Genomic DNA, 22,268 nt, shown 5'->3' on the forward strand with positions numbered 1-22,268 from the left:
CAATCACATTATTAACTACTGAGAGATGTAAATGAGGAACACCCTATAGCTGTGTGCTCTCGTACAACTTTCTAAAAGATCATTAACCCAGTTTGGCGCAATAAAATGTAAAAGTGTGTTAAACTGTCAAGAATGATCCTTACAATTATTTGAGATTAACCACTGCACTCTTTGAAGGAAGTGGACCCTCTGCGCCCTAAGAATTGGAATATAACTGTAAAGTCGGTAAATATAAATTTAAAAGCAATTGCTTTTTTTCACTGTTTGATGTTTTTAAGTCATTTGAACTTTTATGTAATGGCATACTCTGTCACAGAACTGGAAAGACCTGGAGATAAGGAGAATATGACATGAGAAAAAACGTGTGACCCTAATTCAAACCCTTGACCGTATTAGCTTAGGCATCTGCTGATCAAAGCTGCATCCAAAATCATTCAAGACATTCATATGCCTTGGAATGACATCTTAATTTAATGTGCCCAAAGTGAAAAAAAGTCAAAAACTCCAAATTTGTGGACCACCTCTCGACCTGTGAAGGCATCCTGTCACTCAGCCTGCAGTTGACCAAAACCACCAACAGGTGTCATGTCTCGCCAAGTACACAAGGCGAGTGTGCGCAGAGCCGAGGGCTCCCGTGACAATGAGGCCTTTGTGCAGTTCCGGGTGCCAGCCGGTGTGCCCTCGTGTACGGTTTCCCTCTAATCTTCATTTGACCTTTAGGCTGATGGCTTTTTTTCCCCTTTTTCCCGACTAATTTCCTTTGAGGAGATTATGTTTGAGCTGCAGCAGACACTTACTGATTCAGATGACATGACACACACAACGCACTGGAGCTAGTTTTGATGTGGCATGTCACTCACGACCATGGTCGCTGCAGTGTGCTGGAAACAGTGTGAACTGGATTGTGTTCAATAAACTAACGACAAACTGTGTTAATTGTGTTGTGTGATTGCAGGCCACTTAAAGACCATATTCCCTGCTAGAGACCAGACAGAAGTGATTTTTGACTTTGAGAATTCAGTAATGTGGTGGCATTCACGCACACGCACGCACAAACACACACATACACACAAGCACATCGAGTGTGAAGTATATATATATACTTAAATAAAATAAAAATAAATTTAAAAATATAGAAAATTGATAAAATGTTGAACCAACCTTGATATTGAGGTCTGACCGGGAAAATGAGAGTCATACCGAAATAATGAGTCTGCAAATAAAAGAGAAAAACAGACACATAAATATAGTTAACCTTACACACACCCACATCTACACACACAAACACACAAAATATACTGTACAGATATGTTCACAAAACACACACACACACACACACACACACACACACACACACATCAAGGTGTCTATGTAGCCTTCCGTTCATAAACCTGCCAAGCAGCTACTTGAGTGTATCATGGCTGAGAATACTGCAGCCGAAATTAGCCCAGATAACTATATTACCATTTACTGGCCAGTGTTGAAGAAGTTGAGATTCATCTCTCAAAAAAAGCACATGCTTCAGAAAATTACCATTGGGAATTATATTACTGTGTGTTCTTAGAATTGAAGATTAAGTTGTGGCTTTTTGTTCAACAGTTATTTTAATTTTCTGCAATTAGAAATTTCTTTATTGTGGTTGAATTTTAGTTTCTAAAAATAAAATGCTGAAATTAAAAAGTTTTCAAAATATTAAAGATATAAAAGGAAGCAATGTAACATTTAGACATAAACACTTATCAAATGAAGCTACAGATAAAATCCACAGTTTTTTCGGTTTTTAATTAGTTTTTAGTAACAAATAATTTTAAATATACTATGCAATGTTACATATTATATAAATAACTATTACAGGTGTCCCTTTCTTTCTCTGTCTCTCTCTAACACACACACACACACACACACACACACACACACACACACACACACACACACACACACACACACACACACAAGCACACACACGCGCACCCATAAACACACTATGCAGTACCAAAGCAAAAGTAATTTCAGAAAATGTATCATCTTCTATTATAAAGTATAATTAAAAACTTAACTTAAAACTTAATTCAATAAAAAAAATATTGTATATATTGTAACAATAAATTACGGATGTACTTTTCTTTGAGAAAAAAAATACAATAATCTAAGATCATTTTTGAAAAATACCCTAATGTATTAGAAAAAATAACATTCAAAAATAAATATTAAAATATATCCTTTTTTTTAATTTAACAAATAGATTGTAGAGTTTGAATGCAAGCTATTTATACACATATTCACTTGCAAACCACACACACACACACACACTGAAAGACTTTGTGTTGCTGAACACTTAGAAAATGAAATGTTAGATTTTCCCACGAACTTTTGTTTCTGCTTCATTTAAATTCTTCCTGCAAAACAAAACCTTATGACTGACACACATTCTCTATGTCTCTCACACACACACACACACACACACACACACACACACACACACACACACACTGAAACAAAAAGAGGTGTAACTGCAACGTAACTGAAAGTAAAACACCACTAATACGTCTCATACCCAATTTCCCGTCTGGATTGCTGCTTAACAAATTAAAAGTCACTTTTTATTCCAAACTGCAAAAGCACTAGCAATAAAGATAACTTTATCTAACACCATCTTTAAAACTGACATGTCTGTAAGTGCTCTGAATAATAATCAAAACTTTAAGTATGTCTTTTTAAATGTGCCCTTGTACCTTTTCACTGCAAGTGTGTGCCTCTGTATTATGCTCAAATGCACCTGTGTGTGTTTGAGTAAGACTGTGTGGCCATCTGTAGTGCATGCATTGTGTGTGTGTGTGTGTGTGTGTCTGTGTGTGTGAATGCTCAGAGGAGGAGGCTGTGCCCTGCACTCCTTGGGAGAGGCGTGGGAACCCCATTCATCTTAGGAGCCAGGGTTCATTGTGGGGTACATAGCATCAAATGTGTCTGGGTGTTTGCCTGTGTGTGTGTGTGTGTGTGTGTGTGTGTGTGTGTGTGTGTGTGTGTGTGTGTGTGTGTGTGTGTGTGGGTGTGTGTTTGTGAGAGTGAGTGTGCGTTTGTGCGTGCATGTATCCTGTGTGTCTGGTTCAAGACGTGGTGTGATGGTTTTTATTGTTAGTTTTTTAAATTTCCTTCAGTTTTAGGTTTCTTAATCTCCTTTAACACACTGTAAGAATCTCTTTATAAAACAGACATGTAGAGTAGATGTTAGAGCGAAATCCGCAACTGTTTATCATTTTCCTCTCTTTAAAAAAATAAATCCATGACTACTCGGTGATCCATCACTGACAACATAAAGGTCAAACTATTTTAAAGCGCAGGAAACCAGTGTGTATTGTATAAAATCTCACAACAAACTGCAACTTATTGCCTGTTTTGTGTGATAATATTTTGTTAAATTTAATGAATTCCAAGATCTAAACAGGTTTGTTTTTCTGGTATTCTCGGGATAAAATATTCTTTCCAATATTTTGAGGAAATATACTGTATGACTTTCATTGTTGTTCATGGCATAAACAGGCCTGACAAATCAGAGAATGTAAGTATGCAGAGGACGCTTTAAAACATGTCCATGTCAGGGGGAAAACACTACAAAATATTTTCAATGTTTTTCAAAAGTTGGCGTAACGATCAAGCATTTCCGAGTTACAAAATCGTATCAAAGCATGTTTCTCCCTGTTTCCCAGAAGGCCGTTTGATTTTGAAGAGCAAAACAACCTGCCACAAATATTACCTTTTATTTCTGCAGTATGAGTTGAACAAAATCAGGTTAACTGAAGCAGAAAGGAAAGAAATAGAAAAGAGAGCAGAGAAAAAACAATCTCAAATTTGACTCTGGCTGTTTAATGCTGCACGTTGTGAAATGATTGGTGTCCAGCAATGACATCTTCCTTCTCCAAATGCTGATGTATTAATTCATAATTTCACCTGGCTGAGTCTCAGAAGAGGTTTTCGGACACACCAAGTGCCAGATGACAGTTATGGCAAAGTTTGCGCCAGGCCCTGTGGTGCAAGAGTGGTGGATGAATAGCCCTGTCAAACGTAGGACATAGGTGGGATGACTAGAGCTATCTGTGATGACTCAGACTGTCTCCACTCCTACCTATCGGTCATGGTCGGCTCTGATGTTCTGAGGTGTTCGTTATGAAGCCGTATCGGGAGGCAATTTGGGAAAAAACCGTAAGATTTTCAATTAAAGCTTGTTCGAAAATCTGATTTATGCTGGATGGCATTGATGAGGGGTGTGGCATACTGAGTTCTTTAATCATATGGAAAATATGATATAATACAGTCAAAATTAGAGCTGATATTCTCCCTAAAGGATTAAGCAGTTGTGATAATAATGTTATTGAATAGATAACTTCCTTAAAAAAAGCATACCACTCTATTCCGGTTGAAGTACACAACCCAAATACTATGTAGGTAGCTTACATGGTTTTTAATTTAATAGAGTCTTCAACCGTACAACTGAACTAAAGAGAGAAGTGTCTAGAGTTTAATGCCTTGAAGCATTTTTCTTGTTTACGCACGTTAAGTAAAATTTAAAAAAGGAAAACAAACACTATATAGTTCGGCCGTTTTAGTAAAGCATAATAAATGATATGTCCAAAAGGCCTGTTCGAACTATATTAAACCTACGTGTAGCCACGTGTCAGCATTGACCCATTTTCCAATGTTTAACCTTTTATTAGAAATCCTAAACCTTTGCACTTATTCACTAAGATGAGGTTTTAATGAAAAAACTCAATTTGAGAATCGCGGTTAATTGTTTTCTGATAGCTGACCAGGAGAGAAAAGGAGAGAGAGACACAGAGAGAGACTGAAAGAGAGATAGAGAGAGAGAGAGGGAGCGTTGTGGTGGGGCTCGGCCTTGTGTAGCAGGCCTTGTCTGGCCCTTGGCCCAACATTACAGCACTGGTCCCTCTCTGCTCCCTCCAAAACCGTCTCTCTTCCGAACACACAAAAGGCCGACCTGGAGTGCAAAACTGCAGGTAGGAACGTACCAGAGGACAGATTAGCACGGTTTCATTTGAAATGCAAAGGCCATGCCACGTTTCCCCCCTGGTTTGCCTATATTTAGTTAAGCCTCCTCTGTCTGGATAGTCATGTATCCGTGAAGGAAACAACACCCAGACACAACGTTCAAACACACTTACATTGAGATTGGGTCTAACGAAGCTGCTCTCCGGCGTCTGATTCGTCTTTGTGTTTCATAGTTTTGTCAAAAGAATGCCTCTGAATGTGTGCATGCTTCACATGCATAAAGATACAGGCACACACAGACTTACCTCCACACCCACACACACTCTCTGACTTACCCACTGAGTCTTTAAGGTACATGGCACACGGACCACAGCCATCAGTTATCCGGGGTAAAGAGCCGAAATCGCCACCGTTCATTGTGTTAGAAGCTTCGGTAGCTGCACACAGTATGTCCACATATCCTCTCTGTAGAGAAGGGCAGAGAATGAGCTTGGATTCAGTCACACAGCTCTGCACTCCCTGCAAGGAGTAGGCGGGCACACCAACGAGAGACCCATTCAGAGTCCCAGCAAGTGCCAGCCTCCCTGTCTGCCTCAACGCCTTGTCTATATGTCTGTCTGCCCATCTGTCTGCCCCTCTGTCTGGGTTTTACCCTGTCAATCTGGCCACCTCACCCCAAACCCGTCACTAAGCCTCGGGTAACCTGCCTAACCTCAGCTAACTGCTTTCTAATATTTACAAACTGGCTCCCCTCGCTCTCCCCTGTCTGCCACCTCCTAGTCTGAGACTGTCAGGGCCCGCCACAATGGGGAGGCCATGTGGGTTTCCCATGGAGTCGCGTGTTCCTCCCGTCTGGCAGTTAACAAGGCTTTGAATGAGGAATGTTAGCAAACAGAGCTGCTGAATGTCGGGTGAATGCTAAGCCAGGCAGCCAGTCAGATCGCAGCATTGGCCCAGGCATATGAATAATGCAGAAGACTTGACAGGGAGGAGAGGAGGCAAGGCTCCGCCTCCCACTGCCCCTTCCTAACTCCGCCCACCCGTCCTTCTTTTCCCCGCTCGAAACTCAAATGCCTTCACGGGAGCAAGACAGCAGAGAGGGGGGAAGAGAGGATTCAAGATCTCTCCCCTGCTACTCAGTCATGCAATAAAAGAAGTCATGCAAAAGGAGAATAGTTACACATGCACACACATGTAATTACTACAAATCAGTTCTTGAAACGTGCCACTTTTTTCCTGTCATTGGGAACTATCTCACTCTTTTTTGGCTTTTTGTGTCTTTTGTTTGAAATTGGCACCTGTCCCAGAAAAAGCCCCGTTGCTGCTCCGCCCTCCTGCTCCCCTTTCACTGGATCCTGCCCACGGGAGAGAGAGAGAGAGAGAGAGAGAGAGAGAGAGAGAAAGAAAGAAGGGGGGGGCGTGAGGAAGAGAGGGTGGGGCAGAAAACCCAAAAGAGGGAGAGGTTTAGAGATGGAAAGGGTGAGAAAGGTGGAGGGCAAAGCAGATAAGAGAACAGGAAAATACATGAGAAATCATCTGTTGAAATCAAGATACATGTACAGGTAACATGAATTCGAGCAGCTGGTCGAACGTGATGTTAAAAACAAACTGCTGTCTTCGTCCTCAGCTTCAGGAAGGACTCACGAGAAAAAGGAAGCATGGCGAGCAATCAAGAAACACGTGTTCAAAAAGCCTTCGCATCACAGTAGGGCACAAATCAAGACCCCTGATTCTGCCCAGTCCAACTCTACTGACAACAACCCAGAAGAAACAAACAACTGACCAAATGCAGGTGATCAATGCCCGCGAAGTGAAGAAAACAGGCGTCCCGAAAAACGACTTCGCAAATGGCGCAGCGATGTCGAACCAAGAGTAAACCAAAGCCACTTGTTGCATGATATTGAGAAGCAGATCTTGCAGACAGAAGCGAGAGCAGGCAGAGGGTTAAAATCCTGGGACTGGGAGTAGTAAAAAATCCCTCCCTCTTTTGGCACAGACTAGCTAAAGGGGAGGGCCTGCCTGTAGAAATAGCAGCAGAGCGTTTTTCCCCTCTTTTTTTTTCAGAGCTGCAGCGTCCTAGTCTACCCTCTCGCATGTGGCCGGGACCCAGGGAGAGAGGAGGAGGAGAGCGATGGATAGAAAAAGAAGCAAGAGCAGAGAGGGGAGGGGGTGAGAGAGGGAGGGAAGAAGAGCTGTGAGTGGAGGAGAAAGGGCTCAGCTGATGATGAAACAGGGACGTGTGGGAGTGCGTGCGCACTGCGCGTTTTCATCACCGACACAGCGTGACGTGCGTGTGCACGAGGCAGGGTCGGGAGGGAGTTTTTTGGGGGGGGGCACAGTGCACTTCTCCTGAGGAGGAGAATCACAGCAAACACACACACGCTCACAAATGATTAAAGAATTCTGGGGCAACCTGCAACACCTAACTTTGAGATTCACCTGAAAGATTAACGATTTATCTCTTTATTTCAGAGCTGTTGCTGCTGTGAGTTTGATATCAGACATTCGTCTTTGACCTACATGTCCTTCATCACAAAACTTCCAGGGGGCAAATGGAGGCAAAAGCAGGCACCTGATAAAGGCCTGAAAAATAACGTCTGGCATTGATCACTGATGAATATTGTCTTGATGACTGCTTCTTTCTTTTGACCACAGACACATTAAAGAGTTGAAAAGCCACATTGACTGTTTTGGCAAGTAATCAAAGCCAGATAAGCACCTGGGTGCGACTGCCCTACCATGATTGCAACAGTGAACAGTGCTGTGAAATCCTGTAATATTTACCGCAGTGTGCCCGCCATGTGCCATTACTAGGCCACCCTTGCCTTGCTGCGAACTGCAGCAGCAGCGGTCCTGCGTGCGAATAACTAGAGGAGAAATGTCGGGCAGTAACGGAACGATAAAATGGACTCTGCTGATGACTCTGCTCGTGTCCTGCACCCTCCTTCCCCCTCCGCCTCCCGTTCAGTGTCCAGCCTATTCTGTCTCCCACCCTTTCTTGTCCTTTCAGTAGCACTGTTATAGCCTACAGTAATAAACAGTCCTGCTCTGAACAGCTAGTGTTAATTTAAGCCTGCACGAGGAGGATCTTTTTTATGTTTTTGTGCCAGATACCACCCCTGCTGTCTTTCTCTCTCTTTCCCGTTCTCATCCACACCTACCAACCTCTGCATCAGCCTGCTGAAGGTTATTCACACCCGTCCGGTTTCCACCCGACTTCCGTCCCCAAAAACTTCTCTCTGTGGCCAAAATGCTGTAATGCCCCTTAGTTGTTTGCAACAGATTCCCCCCATGGCAAAAAAAAACAACTTCCTCTCTTTTGGACGCCATTCCCCTCCCCTCCAGTCTTCTCTTTCCCAAAAGAAACCCAGAACTCAGCACAGGCAAATTTTTTCCCCTCCTCTCTCCCCAAAGTAGCAGCCGCACAAAAGAGAGGGAAAAAGGGAAAACTGTCCAAAAAAACGACGGATCTCATATCATGGAGCATGGCTAGCTGGTCTTGATTTCAGTCTGTCTTTATTGCTCACACGGAGTCTAAAGGGGAATTGTGCACATTGAAACGAATAAAAGGTGGGAAACACTCCTCATGTACACTTAACCATTTCCTCATATGTGTGTTTTTTACTGTGGAGAAGTAGACCAAGAGCAAAGCGAATATGAGTGAATGAACATACTAATATGGCCGCTTGTCTAGTTGCAGTCTCTCCTACCTCCTTACTCTCAGTCTTGGATACTGAAAGAAAAGGGGTTATACTGCTGTGTGTGTGTGTTTTTACCTCAGAGGACGGACTCAGAGAGAGAGAGAGAGAGAGAGAGAGAGAGAGTGCACTTGTCTTGCCTAACTCTCCTCAGCTTTCCACAGTCTCAAATGAAACTCAGGTTCCCTGTGTTTTGTGTACCGCTGCACCACCCGCATATCAAAAAAACAATGCACGAACATGAAAACTTACACTCTTGAAAAATTAGCACAAGTGAGACAGAACTCAGGTTACTAAAGGGGTTCAAATGGAGGCAATCAAGGGTTTTGGTGTACATTATTAAAATATAAATTTACTTGTGTCACTTGAGAAAAAACGGATCGAGCACCAAACGGTCATCAGACTGAACCCTGTGACGTCACATCTCGCCATGTCTTTGAACCAATTGCAATCTCTGCAAGTATAAAACGCCACAACAACTGCGGGCTGAATATAAATCAAACAATAGTATAAACAAATGCATGTATCATCAGCAATTTGAAGAGTCCCTTAGCCTTCTTCATCCTAAGACACTGTTTCTGCTAGTCAGTTGTTTACCATCTAACATGTGGCAGGAATTCAAAAAACTTGGCAGAGCCTGTTGCACCGTACGTCGTGGAGAGTTCACTTGAGGATACGGCTCTGGTTTTGGCTCAGCTGCCAACTTCTGACACTGTAGCCCTCTGCACGGCCTCGCCCCTGCAGGAGCGGCCTGCGTAATGCTGCCATTGATGAAACTCCAATGTTAACAACCTCATTTATGACACCTCCAAAAGTCCACAATCACAATTTTTTCATCAACTCCCATCACCTCCTGATTAAAACCAAACTTTGCTCTGCCTTACATTTATTTTAGTGTATTAAGGCATATTGCATTGTTGATATTTGTCATGCATGCAAGTCATATTTTAAAGCTCTGCACATTTCAGCTGAAACACAGTAGGTAAAGAAGAGAAGCTGCAGTGAAGCAATCAGGTTTAACCACATAGTCTTTCCAATCTGCAAAATCAAAAAGATGCATTGGAGGAGAATTACAACACTATCAAATAAACCTATCACAATTAATGTGTTAATGATACACAGGTCCATGTTGCACAGTGGCAACATGGTAATGAATCTCTGAGAGTCAAAATTACTTATAGTTCACTCATGAACTGAAACAATGGAGTTGTTGATTCAGTGGTCTTATCAAAACCCCCGGCACCTTCACATCCTCAAGAATCATAACGCGAATTCACGGCTACAAACACAACCCATCAAAATACAGAGATTGAATTAATGTCACACACACACACACTTCTCTGTGCTGTACAGCACTGGGACAAGCAGTGCATATAGTTTATGAGAATAATATCAGCCACAAAATTTTTTATATTTTTCGAGGCAAAAAAATATACAGTATAAATATAGACAAATCACCTCATGAATTGTATTTAAATGACAAATCAATACATTGTTATAGGAATTAAAGCAGATTAGCAGACTAACAGCTTTTGGTTTAAAAAAAAATTATCATGAAACATGGCAGAAAATCAAAAAAATAAAAATGTATAGCATATTTATGCACTGAAAATGAAATCTCTCAAATTCGTTGCTTGTATCTTTTATTTAACATAGAATAATATGCAGTTAATAAGTAGAACCACTTGGGAATGCCAGTAAAGAGAGATGTGACCCTCTCTAAAGTTGCGACGTCTGTGAATACATGACCTACTGCCTTTAAAATGGGTCTTACTTGCAAGCTTACGACATTGTCCTGAATGGTAATAACTCATAGTAATAATCCCTGTTTTGTGTGAGGACTATAAATTAGAGCTATCTATACATTCACACTCTAGCGAACACACACACACTTCCTCCTCTCTTCGGTGACCAGAGCGGCGGGCCGGCTTTCTCTACGAGGTGGTCTGGTGAGGGGCCCCTCAGCAGCACGCGCCGCGACAACTTCTCTATTACAGCCGTGACCCCTAAGGTCAGTCTCTGAAGGGCTCTGAACAAAGGCCACGACCCTGGGGTCAGAAGTGTAACGCCGGGGGCAGGCTGGGGCCCCACGGCTCAGGGAGCGTGCTGTTTACTTTGAAAGGTAAGGATCACTATCACAGAGGCCTAATAAGGATTAAGGGGCCATCCCCTTTGGGATGTCACTCTGGGGCCTCATACATCACTCTCTATTAACCTCCGTGACCCCCAGCAGCCATTATGGGGCTACGGGTCACAGTCGCTCATGCTGCAGAGCTGTAAAAACTAACATTGCATGCAGTCTCTTACACGGGTTCTGCTGATTACATGGACAAATTGTTTTAAGAGGTAAATGCCTTGTCAAATTGGACACAGTCGTCCTTTTTAGGAGTTTTGCCTGTCCAGGCAGCTTTCAACTTGTTGCAGTATTTGGTTGATTTCAGTCTTTAAGGAAGGTACATTAAAAGGTAAAAATCAGAATTATCAGCCACCACGATAGCTGTCTCAGTAATGAAACAAAAGCCTGACAGATCTGATAAAAAAAAAAAAATGCACACCTGAAAATCATGTGAAAGCTATAGAATTCATTTTTTTCACTTTGATAAAAAGTCAGAGAGAGTTTGGAAAAACTGTGATAAAAGCAGGTGAGCTAGAACCAAGAGACAGAATCACAAAATGGAGGACAGGAGGAGACAACATGGCGGCCTAAATGATGTAGTCATTCACACACACTGCCAAGGATTTGCCAAACTGTGACAAAAACGTTGTCCATTGTATAACCTCGATATGTAAAATAATGGTATTTTTTAACAAATGCCAAAACAGAATCCTACAATGACTTAACTGTAGGAGATAAAGATATTAATTCCTTTAGTCACTTTGGGACCAAGCAGATACAGAGGCTAACCCCTCTGCATCTTGTCAGGGATGAGAAACAAAGTGTGCAGATACACTGTACACTTTTTATTCTGTTTGAATTGTTTATATCGTACTTTTTTTCTTTTGCTCAAAAGATGTAGGGGACAAAAAAAGTATTTCAGTTGTTTCATAGTTAACAACAAAGTATGAAATATAATTTTTTCATGTCAGAATGAAAAGAAAAAGTCTAAAATATTAAAGCATTTCTTTCTCTCTTAATATAAGTGACATGCTGAATACAAACAAACATGAAAAGAGAAATCAAATGTATAAGTCATACTTATATACGTATTTGCATAAATATTAATCTTGATATATATAACAGTATTATAAACAAAGAGTAAAAATAACAGCCGCATTTTGAATAATTGGTAATGTAATGTGAGCCAGTATAATCAGCATTCAGTGCACTAAAAAAGAAGGCAAATTCAGTCAGGCATCAAAATTATTTTTTTCTGCTCAGGATAAATGTTTAAAAATTCTGAATGAATTTATGAATCCATTCAAAAAGTGACTTGACAGAATATAGGACTTTGTTTAAAACAAAAAGTGGGAAAATTCAATTCTAAATTTTAATGTGACCTAATAAGATTAAACAAAATACAATTTTTGCTTTTTTTTCAAAAAGGAGCCCTGAAAAGGACAAACTTTTATTCTGAAAAGATTCCGTATATTACAACAACAAATTGATGATGTCTTTGTTTTTCCTGCATTCTGCTAGATGGAATTTAATAATAAATATATTTTTGACCTTTTTTTCATGAATAGAACTTTGGAAAGTAATATGGCAAAGTTGAAAACGCAGTGCACTCCTTTTTACTCAAAACTTTATCTGGAGTAATTGATATTAAAAAATGCATTATTGTTATTGTTTAAAAATTAGAATATGGCTATTTTATAAACTACTGAAGCTTCAGTTTCAGTTGGAAACGCTTTAAAAACTGATGAGAAAATCCTCTCTCAAGTTATGCAGCTAAGTGTATTAAGAAGACTGTTATCCAGGCTGTCACAACACTCTTTTATTCAACTTTAAATCTCTATAGATAGGTGAAATAATAAAAATATATTGCAACTGTCAAGAAAATAAGCAACCATCTACGTGTACAAAATCATCTGAGTTTGAGACCTTTCAGACATTTTGAATGTGTAATTAGAAAATCCTCTTTTTCAAATTCAACTATTACTGCAAATTACTTGGATCTCATAATATGTTTTTCGTTATTTCATATTAAAACGTAAAACGTAAAAAGTATTAAATACATGTATATATTTTCTTGATTTTCTGATTTTTAAAACTTTTATTTTGTAAATATACAAGAGGGTAAAGCAGGTTACTGAAACTCTAAATAAACAAAGTGCTAGAAGCCTGCAAGGTCAAAAAAACATTCTCAAGTGTTTTCTGAACACAGTTAACACTTATCAAGGGCAGTAACTGAGCACTTTGATTCAAATGTATGTCTTTGATAATCATTAAGCCACTCACCTCTGAAAACCCAGCTTCTCTGTGTGGAGGGAGCCCATTCGGCAGCAGAGCAGAGTAGAGCAAAGGTTGGAAAAGAAGAGAGATGAAATGGACCTGCGCTCGCTAGAGACAAGTGTCCTGAACAGCTTTTAAAACAGCCAAACAGACAATAAATCCCAAACAAGCAGCACTTTGACAGCTTCACGGCTCGTCCTTTTTGTAGCTCTACTCTCATCAAAGTAAGGGCAGTGCTTTGGGAGAATCATTGTCCTACTTTCAGTTAACCATGAGACTCCCCTCTCTAGGTCATTTTGCAACTCTCAGGTTTATTAGAAATGTTTGGTTTCTAATTTAGCTAACAGAATACACTGCCCATCTCGAGGACATTAAAAAAAATGAAATTACAGGGATATTTACACAGAGAATAAAGAAACACCACTCTGATCCTTGGCAAAAGAAAGTTTTTTCTGTATTTTGTAATATCTGTGTGAAGAACGACAAAATTCAATTTATAAAAAAATTAACGCAGTATTCCATGCTACCTTGGTTTAATTCAAGCTTGCATTAAACAGAATTTGATTGTGAGGCATCGAAATATTCTGCAATGCTAGATGACACAGGAAAAATTCTCTGAATGTGAAGTCAAGCGCTCTGAAGGCTACAACTTTTCAGCTGAAACGTGTCATTTTTGAATACCCTGTTACTCTGGATCGACTCGTTTTTAACAATGCAAAAATAAAATTACAAACTGCAGACAGGCAAATAATAAATTAAAAATATATTTTCAGATGCATTTTTTACATTTGAAACTTACCCCTCTTCTCCCCTCCTCCCAACTTCCAAACACACACACCTCTCCTGATTCCTGGCTACTACTGCTCACTTTTCGGGGTCCATCCCACATTAATAAATGATTATCTTTCGGCTCTTATCAAACATCAGCTTACATACAGGTTTCTGGCATTCTCAGAGAGTGGTACCACCTCTTAAAGGGTTCGGACCTGCTGTTGGTTCTAGTTTAATGCCACGTCACAGAGGCACTGCAGCCTGGATGGGCCTGCGTGACCTAGCTCGGCCCAGATAGGAGCCATTCGCACCCCAGCCCCCATCAGGACCGTACACCCACATTTCATACAGGGAAGGTGGTGGTGTTGGGGGGTTGATGTGAAGACATGTTTTATTTTACAACATCTCTGTCCTTCCAGAGATTTCCCCTCCATTCCCTTCTTATTTCCAAATATCAGGCACTTGTCTGACTGAGTGACAGCATGTTCATTTCAGTCGCCCGTATCCAGTTCAGCTGACTAAGGGTTCAGGAACGCTCCAAATAGAATGTTTGTTTGATTTCATATCTAGCACGAGTATTCACACACATGCTTCCTCCTTCACATACACACAAACACATGCACACTCACGTCTGGAGTTGTCTGGGTTACACAAAGCAATGTGAGGCACAAGAGTATGTCTTCATGAAACCAATAGTATCTCTATTTGAGCAGGAAATTCACAAGTTAAGTTTTTGAATTTACAAGGTAATTTGCATAATTTTTTATTGCTGGTTCACTATGATTTAACAAAAAAAAAGAAACGTTCCCAGACAGAGAATGAAACTGTGTATGTCTGTGTGTCACTTAATGATCTACTCAAGGACATCCACGTAGCACGCTAAAATTGAAAATGAAGAGTGCTAATAGGTCGGAGCATCTCCAAACTGCAGCAGCCGTGAGTCTTGATGCTAGTGATTTATCTTTAATTGGATTTTACAGAGGGGTCTCCCAGTGGGAGGTGGCTTCATTTCTGAACTGTCCCTACAACTTTATGCAAAATGTACAGACAAATAAGCAAAGTTGGCCTCCCAGTAAACAGAAAATGCAATTAAAGCTGAAATGTGAAAACCATCCTAAATCTGACCTGCATAATTATTGTTTTGTAAACCATACAGCAGCACAGAAAATATTCATCTGCATATTTTTACATATATTTCATGTGAAAACACTGGACACTATTTTTTGGTTTTGTTCTCTGGTCTTTTCTTATTCATGGCTGACCTCAATATTAACCCCAAATCATTGTTAAAAATGAACCCCGATCCAATTTTTCAAACAATGTATAGCATTCATTTTGCTTCAACAGAGTTTTGCCTGGACATTAACACATTTGTCAGAGAATTTAAACTGTCTACAAACATTATTCTCATATTCTCCCTTCAAAACTCCCCTCTGATATTTATATTATACATTTCTTTTAAATATATTTTCTGGGGAATTTTTACTGAGTGAAATGTTCACAAAAATACCAAACACATAAATCATTATTAAACCACTGGCTCTTTTCCTACAAGTATTAATTCACTGTAGTGTCTAATGCAATGTGCAGCCTAGTGAGAGGGGAAAGGAGACGCTGGATCTCAGGGGTTAAGATGCTAGCAGTCATGTGCCTGTCGGCTGCAACAAAAGCCTGCCTATGTAGGGTGCATACAGATGGAGCGAGCTCCTTTGTGTTCAGAGTTTCACACGTCGCAGTCTTGGAGCTGCCAGGTCTGGCTCTCTGGGCCTGGCTACAGGCCTAGCTAGCAGCTTGTAGCACCTGACGCTGGGCTCACACTTTGCGTTTCTTTGCTTGAGACCCAAGTGCTGCAAGTTTTGAAAGATAATGGAACAGAAGTCCAAATAGTGCGTCACACAGCTCAACGCAAACAATTGAAACAAAATACGGCATAGCAAAGCATGGCGCTGTGGCCAGGCGGGCTCGGATCACCGTGACAGGAGCAATTGTAAGCATGGCTCCCACTCAGGTCTGCCACAAAATATTTTATTTTTCCCTCCTCTGCTGTCTGTCAAATATCCCTGTAAATTACTCTGCAAGATTACTTGTATTGTGCTGATATAAATACCATCAGTGCATGTTTTAATCATGTGTACAGCTGTGCATAATGTGTACATAGTTCTGTAGCCTACTATATACAGTGCGTCTGTGTGTGTCTGTATAGTCTGCTATGTATTTATGCTATGTGCGCCAAGTCACTAAGGCAAGTTCCTTATAGTGTACATATTAGTGTATACAGTGATTAAACTAACTAATGCCTGGAACAAGCTTTAACACTTGAATATAGACTTTCACAAGCAAGAATCTCATGGACTTAAAAATTTTTTTCTCTACAGAAATGATTTGTCTGCCCTTAACAACTTTTTTGTATACATTTGGTGTGTTGGCATTCATACAGTTTGAACTTCTTAGCGGAGCTCAGGCATAAACTGCACATTGTGATACACATTGAAAACTAATACTTTTCTTCCTGAGCTTTACATTTTCAATTTAATATTTACAATCATATATAATACAAGAGTTTATTTCATTGTTGAGGATTACACAAACTGGGATACTGCTATTGATGCAAACTAAGCCAGAAGTATACAACTCCAATCATATGTTGCTAAAGAAAACCCATACTATTGTGACTACATGTAAACTATACAAAGACTTGAGCTTCAATGGGGCATCATTTTTCATTCTGCACCACACATTATTTACAAGAAGTTTCTTTGAGCATGTCACTGTGGTAAATAGCCAGTGTGTATCACACTGTTTGTTAAAAGTTATGTTTTGATAAAACCTCACTGTAAATGTAAAAAATGATAGAAGAGGCTGAGGGACATTTAGTGACAATGTTGTATTCTTCATATACAATTAACAGCCGTCAACAACATGTAAAGTCTAACAATATAGCTTTACAGTATATTCACTCACGAGCCACTAAGGTGGATCCTCTTACCCAGAATGAGTGAGGGGCTGGGGAGTTCGCTGTCCTACCTGAAGACCCTTCAACAGCACACCTGGCTGTTATGAGGAGGCTGCCTTTGACATTTTAAATGCAGGACAATCTCTGTGAGCACTAGGAGACCACACTTAAAACCCACATTAAGTGAATGGAAATGCTGCAGTGGACCAGCATTATTCTATTATTTCAAGTGCAAAGCCCACTGCTTCTACTAAGTTAAAATTTTAAAAATATCATTACGTATATAAGCATGTAGTCAGTACAAACATACTTGTTCACTGTGCTGTTGGTTTTGGATTTTGAAAGCCCCAAGTGAGCCATATGAGCAAAAGAGGCTACACTCAGAAGAAAATAGAACCATAAAAAGTCAATTCTGCTATCCTTCCAAAACTCACAATAAATCTTTAATGATATGATACTCTGTTCTCTCTAAATATTCTCCTCAAATAGGCTTACTGGCACAAAAACAACTGTTTTACAATGGTATGACCAATACTGGGTGTAATGGTTTTGCTAAAAGCACTTCCGCACAAATTAGCAAGCTAGTATTTTACTTAGACATATGAAAATATTTTAATGTGACCCATTAGAAGCTTTTATATGGCAAATAACATGTATTAGAAACAGAATTAGTATCTGGTTTAAAGATGTTTCTGTGTTGGCAATTAATGTGTTGAAAAATTGCATGTTAGCAAAGTTAGCACTCCTTTCAAAGGACATGAACACTGCTAGCCCCAAGCTATCTTGACATATTTAAGCTAACAACTTCCATTAGTTTTAATTAGGAATGCTAACAAAGCTACAAAGTTTTTTGTTTGCTTCTAAATACAAAACAGGAGGGTATAATGTGTCAAGTTCCCAGAAAAGAGAAGAAACAAACTAAAGGCCCTTCAAACAAAGTGTTACTTTTATCTCTTTATAAATAGCCCAATGGTCATTGATCCTGCCATCGCACTTGTGGTTAAGCTGGTGAGGTGCAATTAGCTCTGACATATCGTCACATATTGTTCCACACCATGTTACAAATTTTATTAAAAGTGTAAATACTCCAGGATCAGGAAATGAAACTCCTCAGGCCTGCAGACTCAAATTTGCTGGTGTGTGTGTGTGTGTGTGTGTGTGTGTGTCTAAGAGAAAGTTTCTGCTCTCTCTTTCTTTTACACACACACACAAAACAAACCCCCTCTGCCACTCAAACAAGCTCCTGCTATAAGTTGTATGTTAATTAAACTTTGTGAGTACAGCCTGGAGTGTATTAGCTCCTATTTTCTGACCCTGACACCCTGCTGTCACCAAGCATGTCCTAACACACACACACACACACACACAATTTTACACACATGTATACACACCACATGCTTGAGTTATATACTACCACGACAAGCCAGCCAGGTTCCTGACAACCACAGCGATGGAGGAGACGTGAGGGAAGGAAGAAAAAAAAAGGTACCCTAGCGTGTTAGTTTTCTGCCAGGGAGTCCCTATTGACCTGTTAAACCCTTGTGACTGGAACAAATGCAAATGGCGCTGACTTGTTCACACAAAATACTAAAGGCCCATTCAAATGAGGCCCCAAGCCACAATGCAGCAGTGGCCGAGCGCTCTGTGGAGGCAGGGCAGCCCCCAGTCTGAGAGAGTGAGAGTGAGAGAGACAGAGATTCTTTTACCCATTGCACAGTTCATTCTGGTTGTCTGGTGGAGAGCAACCATCCACTCTCATTACTTTTCCTTCATGAGCACAGACACACACACACACACACACACACACACACACACACACACACACACACACACACACACACACACACACACACACACACAATAAAGTTACCTTACACCTTTGCTGTAATTCTGCCCTTTCTAAATCACAAACACTGTTACAATACCCTGAACTTTACCCCATAATTACCCTGTATGTAATAGTTTGTAATTGGATGCCAGTGGACCTGAACTGTTCCTGTTATCAAGCATGGCACCAGTCATGCTTGATAATCAGACACTGTTTAATCCACCTTGGCTTTTGCAAGGATACTCAGTGTGTCCCTGTGGCTAATATCATATCCTACTTTTTAATTCTTTCCATGGGGTATAGAATAAGAAATGAGGAAAGAGATAAAGTGGGAAAGAGAGAGAAGGTTATAAAGTGGCAGAGAAATACATAGATGTGATCTCAAATAGAGCAACTAAATAACAAATAAATAACCATATGAAAGACTAGCTTCCCTCTTGATTGATCAATCATCATCATTATATTAATTCTGATACAATAATAGTAACAATAATGAGGAGTAGTTTATCCATAATGCAGAAGTATGAGTTTGGTTGCAAAAGCTAAAATGTGAGTATGGTATTTACATAAAACAGAAATGGAAGAAAGCCAGACGGACCAATTGAGTTTTTCCATAATCACAGAATGAGCTATTCAAACTGAGATAGGAGATTTGAATGAGTCAACCCACAACTGGGTTAACTGGGTTACAAAAACAAAATTCTTCTGCATGTAAATGCAATCTCTGATGCTAAAAATGAGAGCAGTTGAGGCACTTTGGGAGGATTTGGGATGAAAATGTCTATTAAAAATGCCAAACAAACCACCTTTAAAGTAGAAATGGCACTATACATGTGTATAGGACAGAGGATCAGTTCTACTGTAGTCATTTGACTGTAAATTTGACACAAGAATGGTGTGTCTGTAAAAAAACAAATCTTCATCTGATACTGAAAAAATAAGCTTTTTTTTGACAGTACGTACAGCACAGCAGGTTGCTGGAAATCATGGAGGGCTTTCTTGTCTTATCCCTTCTCCCCAAATAAGAGATTAGTAGAAGCCTGAGGATGGCTTTCACCAGCACATCTGGACAACACCTGATCTGAGGGACGCTGCCTACTGGACCTCCAGTACACTGGTTCTATTTCCAAAAGTATGGAAGTGGTGGGGGGTAAACCAACCACCCTAACTCACTTCAATCCAGTACACTGTAAATGTAGAAACTAAAGTATTAATTTGATGTATACAATTTGAAATTTTATTTCTCAGTTGCAGGCCTCTCACATAATACCTCAACTGTTTTAAGTTTTATAAAAGTTTCTACGACTCATTTGACTCTAAATTGTTTCTTTTGTAAATGGCTTAATTGAATTTAATGATAAACTTTTGTCTGGATTCATCTCATCAGAGAGTTTCAACAAAACACAAAGTGACATTAATTTTTTGGACAAAAATTGCTGGACATGCAGTATGAAAATGCCATAAATGAGTTCCTACTTAACACTAAGGCATTAAAGTCCATGTTGGCCAAAGTTATATGGCTTTAACTATTCATATGAAACAGAAGTAAGTATGACTGATTTTTAATAAATGTATTATGTTACAGAAATTCAATACAACTACATAAAGAACTGCTTAAATACTGACTCAAAACTTAGTAAAAATTCTTTATGGTAACTTATTTGGACCAGTAAATACTACTCTGAGAAAAGTAAGCCCTGCCTTTTTTTAAAATTTTTATTTTAATTATTTTTTTCATTTTCAGTGGTAGGCTTTTCAAGAAAAGTCAACTGATCTCACATCCCACAATGGGTCTGTCAGCCATGCTCTATGTGGAGTGACACCTGCAGAGGTCACACATGAGCTATAACTCTGCAGGGAGAAGGGCAGAGGAAGTGGAAAGGGAAGGGAAACACCAGAAGGAGAGACAGAGAGGTGACGACCAGACTTTAGTCTAACAGCTGTTACGGATTGTTTTGTGGGTCTGAGCAACTAGCTATACAGAACAAAACAAAGAAGGCAACAGCTTTAGACAATGACATGAACAATTCTTCATTTCTGATTTATATGTATTCTTATAACTTGTGTATTTTTTTCTTTATTTGATAGTAACTATTATATAGAGAATGAAAAATTGGAGGTACTTTTAATTAATCTGTATTTCTACTGAAGCTATTAGTATTTTGTAAGATTTTATTGTTTTACTCCACATTACATTTATTTTACTTTTTTGCTCCTTCTATCTATCTGCTGAAGTTAATAGTTACTGTGTCAACTGAGGGTTTCAACTACCCAGTAGTACAAATCATTATATCTAGTGCCACCTGGATAAGCTCCCATATCAAAACTTTGCTTTATTCAATAATTTAACTGGAAGGAGGCTTAAAATTTTTAGATTATAGTAATTTGATGATTATTCATCTATCCCACTGGACAAAGGGGGTCCCAAATCAATTGACATAGGTCTAGGCTGGCTGAGCTATCACAACAAAATAAAAATGTGAAGAAACTATTCTGTCCCACTCCATCAGTCAAAAGCATATCCTGAAGCCAATCATTCAAGCCCACAAAACTTATTTCATATTTTAGTGAAGCTCCTAATGTTTCCAAACATACTAAATATGTCATGCTGAATTATGGGGAAATGGTATAAACTGATGCGAGAGACATGCAGAATTTTTCCATTTGATGTAATGGTGGGGCCATAAAAAGACAGCATCTTGAGGCAGAATACTTACTCATATACAGGAATTAAATGCTGTGGCTTCAGTGAAGCCTTACATAAAAAATATGGTTTTGTACATGACTCTGTCACATGTGTGGAGGAGGGTTTTTTCTCACTTAGGAAACACTTGAGGTTAAGAGGAACATCAGGTTTCGAGCTGCTTCAGTGAACTCAGCGAACTTTTCTGAGCCTGATATTGATCTTGTACTACTGGAATTATACTGCACCAGTAAACTCCACCCATCTGGTAGCCAATGTAAGTAAAAACAAACATGATAAAACACTTGCAACCAGGATATCACCTAAGCCATGGACAGGAACTGTACAGTTTCAAGTCTTTTTGTCAAGAATGCTATTTATTCAGTCATGTTGAGAGCCCATGCACATTAATTTGAAACTTATCACAAACTTCCCTCTGAACACAAGTCATGAATCTTTCCTATAACTTTTATTTTAGTATTTTCAAACCTGAGGATAATCAAAGCTGTCCTTGTTGAGTAAAAAGTTACTCATTCACTGTACAATTCACTCAAAACCACATTTTCACATAGCATCAGCTCCATAACTACAACATAATGTTCTGCTCTATGAGGAGTCGAATACGTCATGTACTTGAGATCAACTTCAGGGAAGAAAATAAAAATCATAAATTATCACACAACAAGTTTATTTATTCCCAGAGAGTCTTCCTACATAAAATCCACTATGATCAAATTCTCCAACTCTTCTACATAGTTACACCGCTCCAAAGCTTCAGTCAGGCATCTTTCTCCTTCAGTAGGAAAGTCAGAGTGCTGACGGTGTTGCTGGACAAACTGTGGCTCATCACTCATATCTGATTCCGCTCATTATGGTATATCAAAAAGATACTCAGCTCTATTGAAACATTAGACAGAGACTGTCAGTTTGACCATTAATCA

At 39.6% G+C, this 22,268-nt stretch overlaps 1 protein-coding gene across 7 annotated transcripts in view; it reads right to left on the reverse strand.

Moving 5' to 3' along the window:
• The window catches only part of LOC120798384, a 31,876-nt gene that overhangs the window by 2,991 nt on the left and 6,617 nt on the right, over window positions 1-22,268 (reverse strand). For 2 of the 7 annotated variants that reach the window (XM_040142655.1, XM_040142657.1), the window contains 4 exons: window positions 13,099-13,117; window positions 6,300-6,356; window positions 5,337-5,466; window positions 1,162-1,213 (listed from right to left, as the gene is read on the reverse strand). In XM_040142655.1, the coding sequence (XP_039998589.1) occupies window positions 1,162-1,213; window positions 5,337-5,466; window positions 6,300-6,356; window positions 13,099-13,117 (258 nt within the window). Of the gene's footprint in view, window positions 1-1,161; window positions 1,214-5,336; window positions 5,467-6,259; window positions 6,357-6,784; window positions 7,115-13,098; window positions 13,118-21,777; window positions 22,225-22,268 lie in introns of those variants that run through there. The other 5 variants (XM_040142642.1, XM_040142656.1, XM_040142652.1 and 2 more) reach the window with 5 other exon arrangements.

Source organism: Xiphias gladius, chromosome 2, assembly GCF_016859285.1.
Source record: "Xiphias gladius isolate SHS-SW01 ecotype Sanya breed wild chromosome 2, ASM1685928v1, whole genome shotgun sequence".
NCBI classification, from domain to species: Eukaryota; Metazoa; Chordata; class Actinopteri; order Istiophoriformes; family Xiphiidae; genus Xiphias; species Xiphias gladius.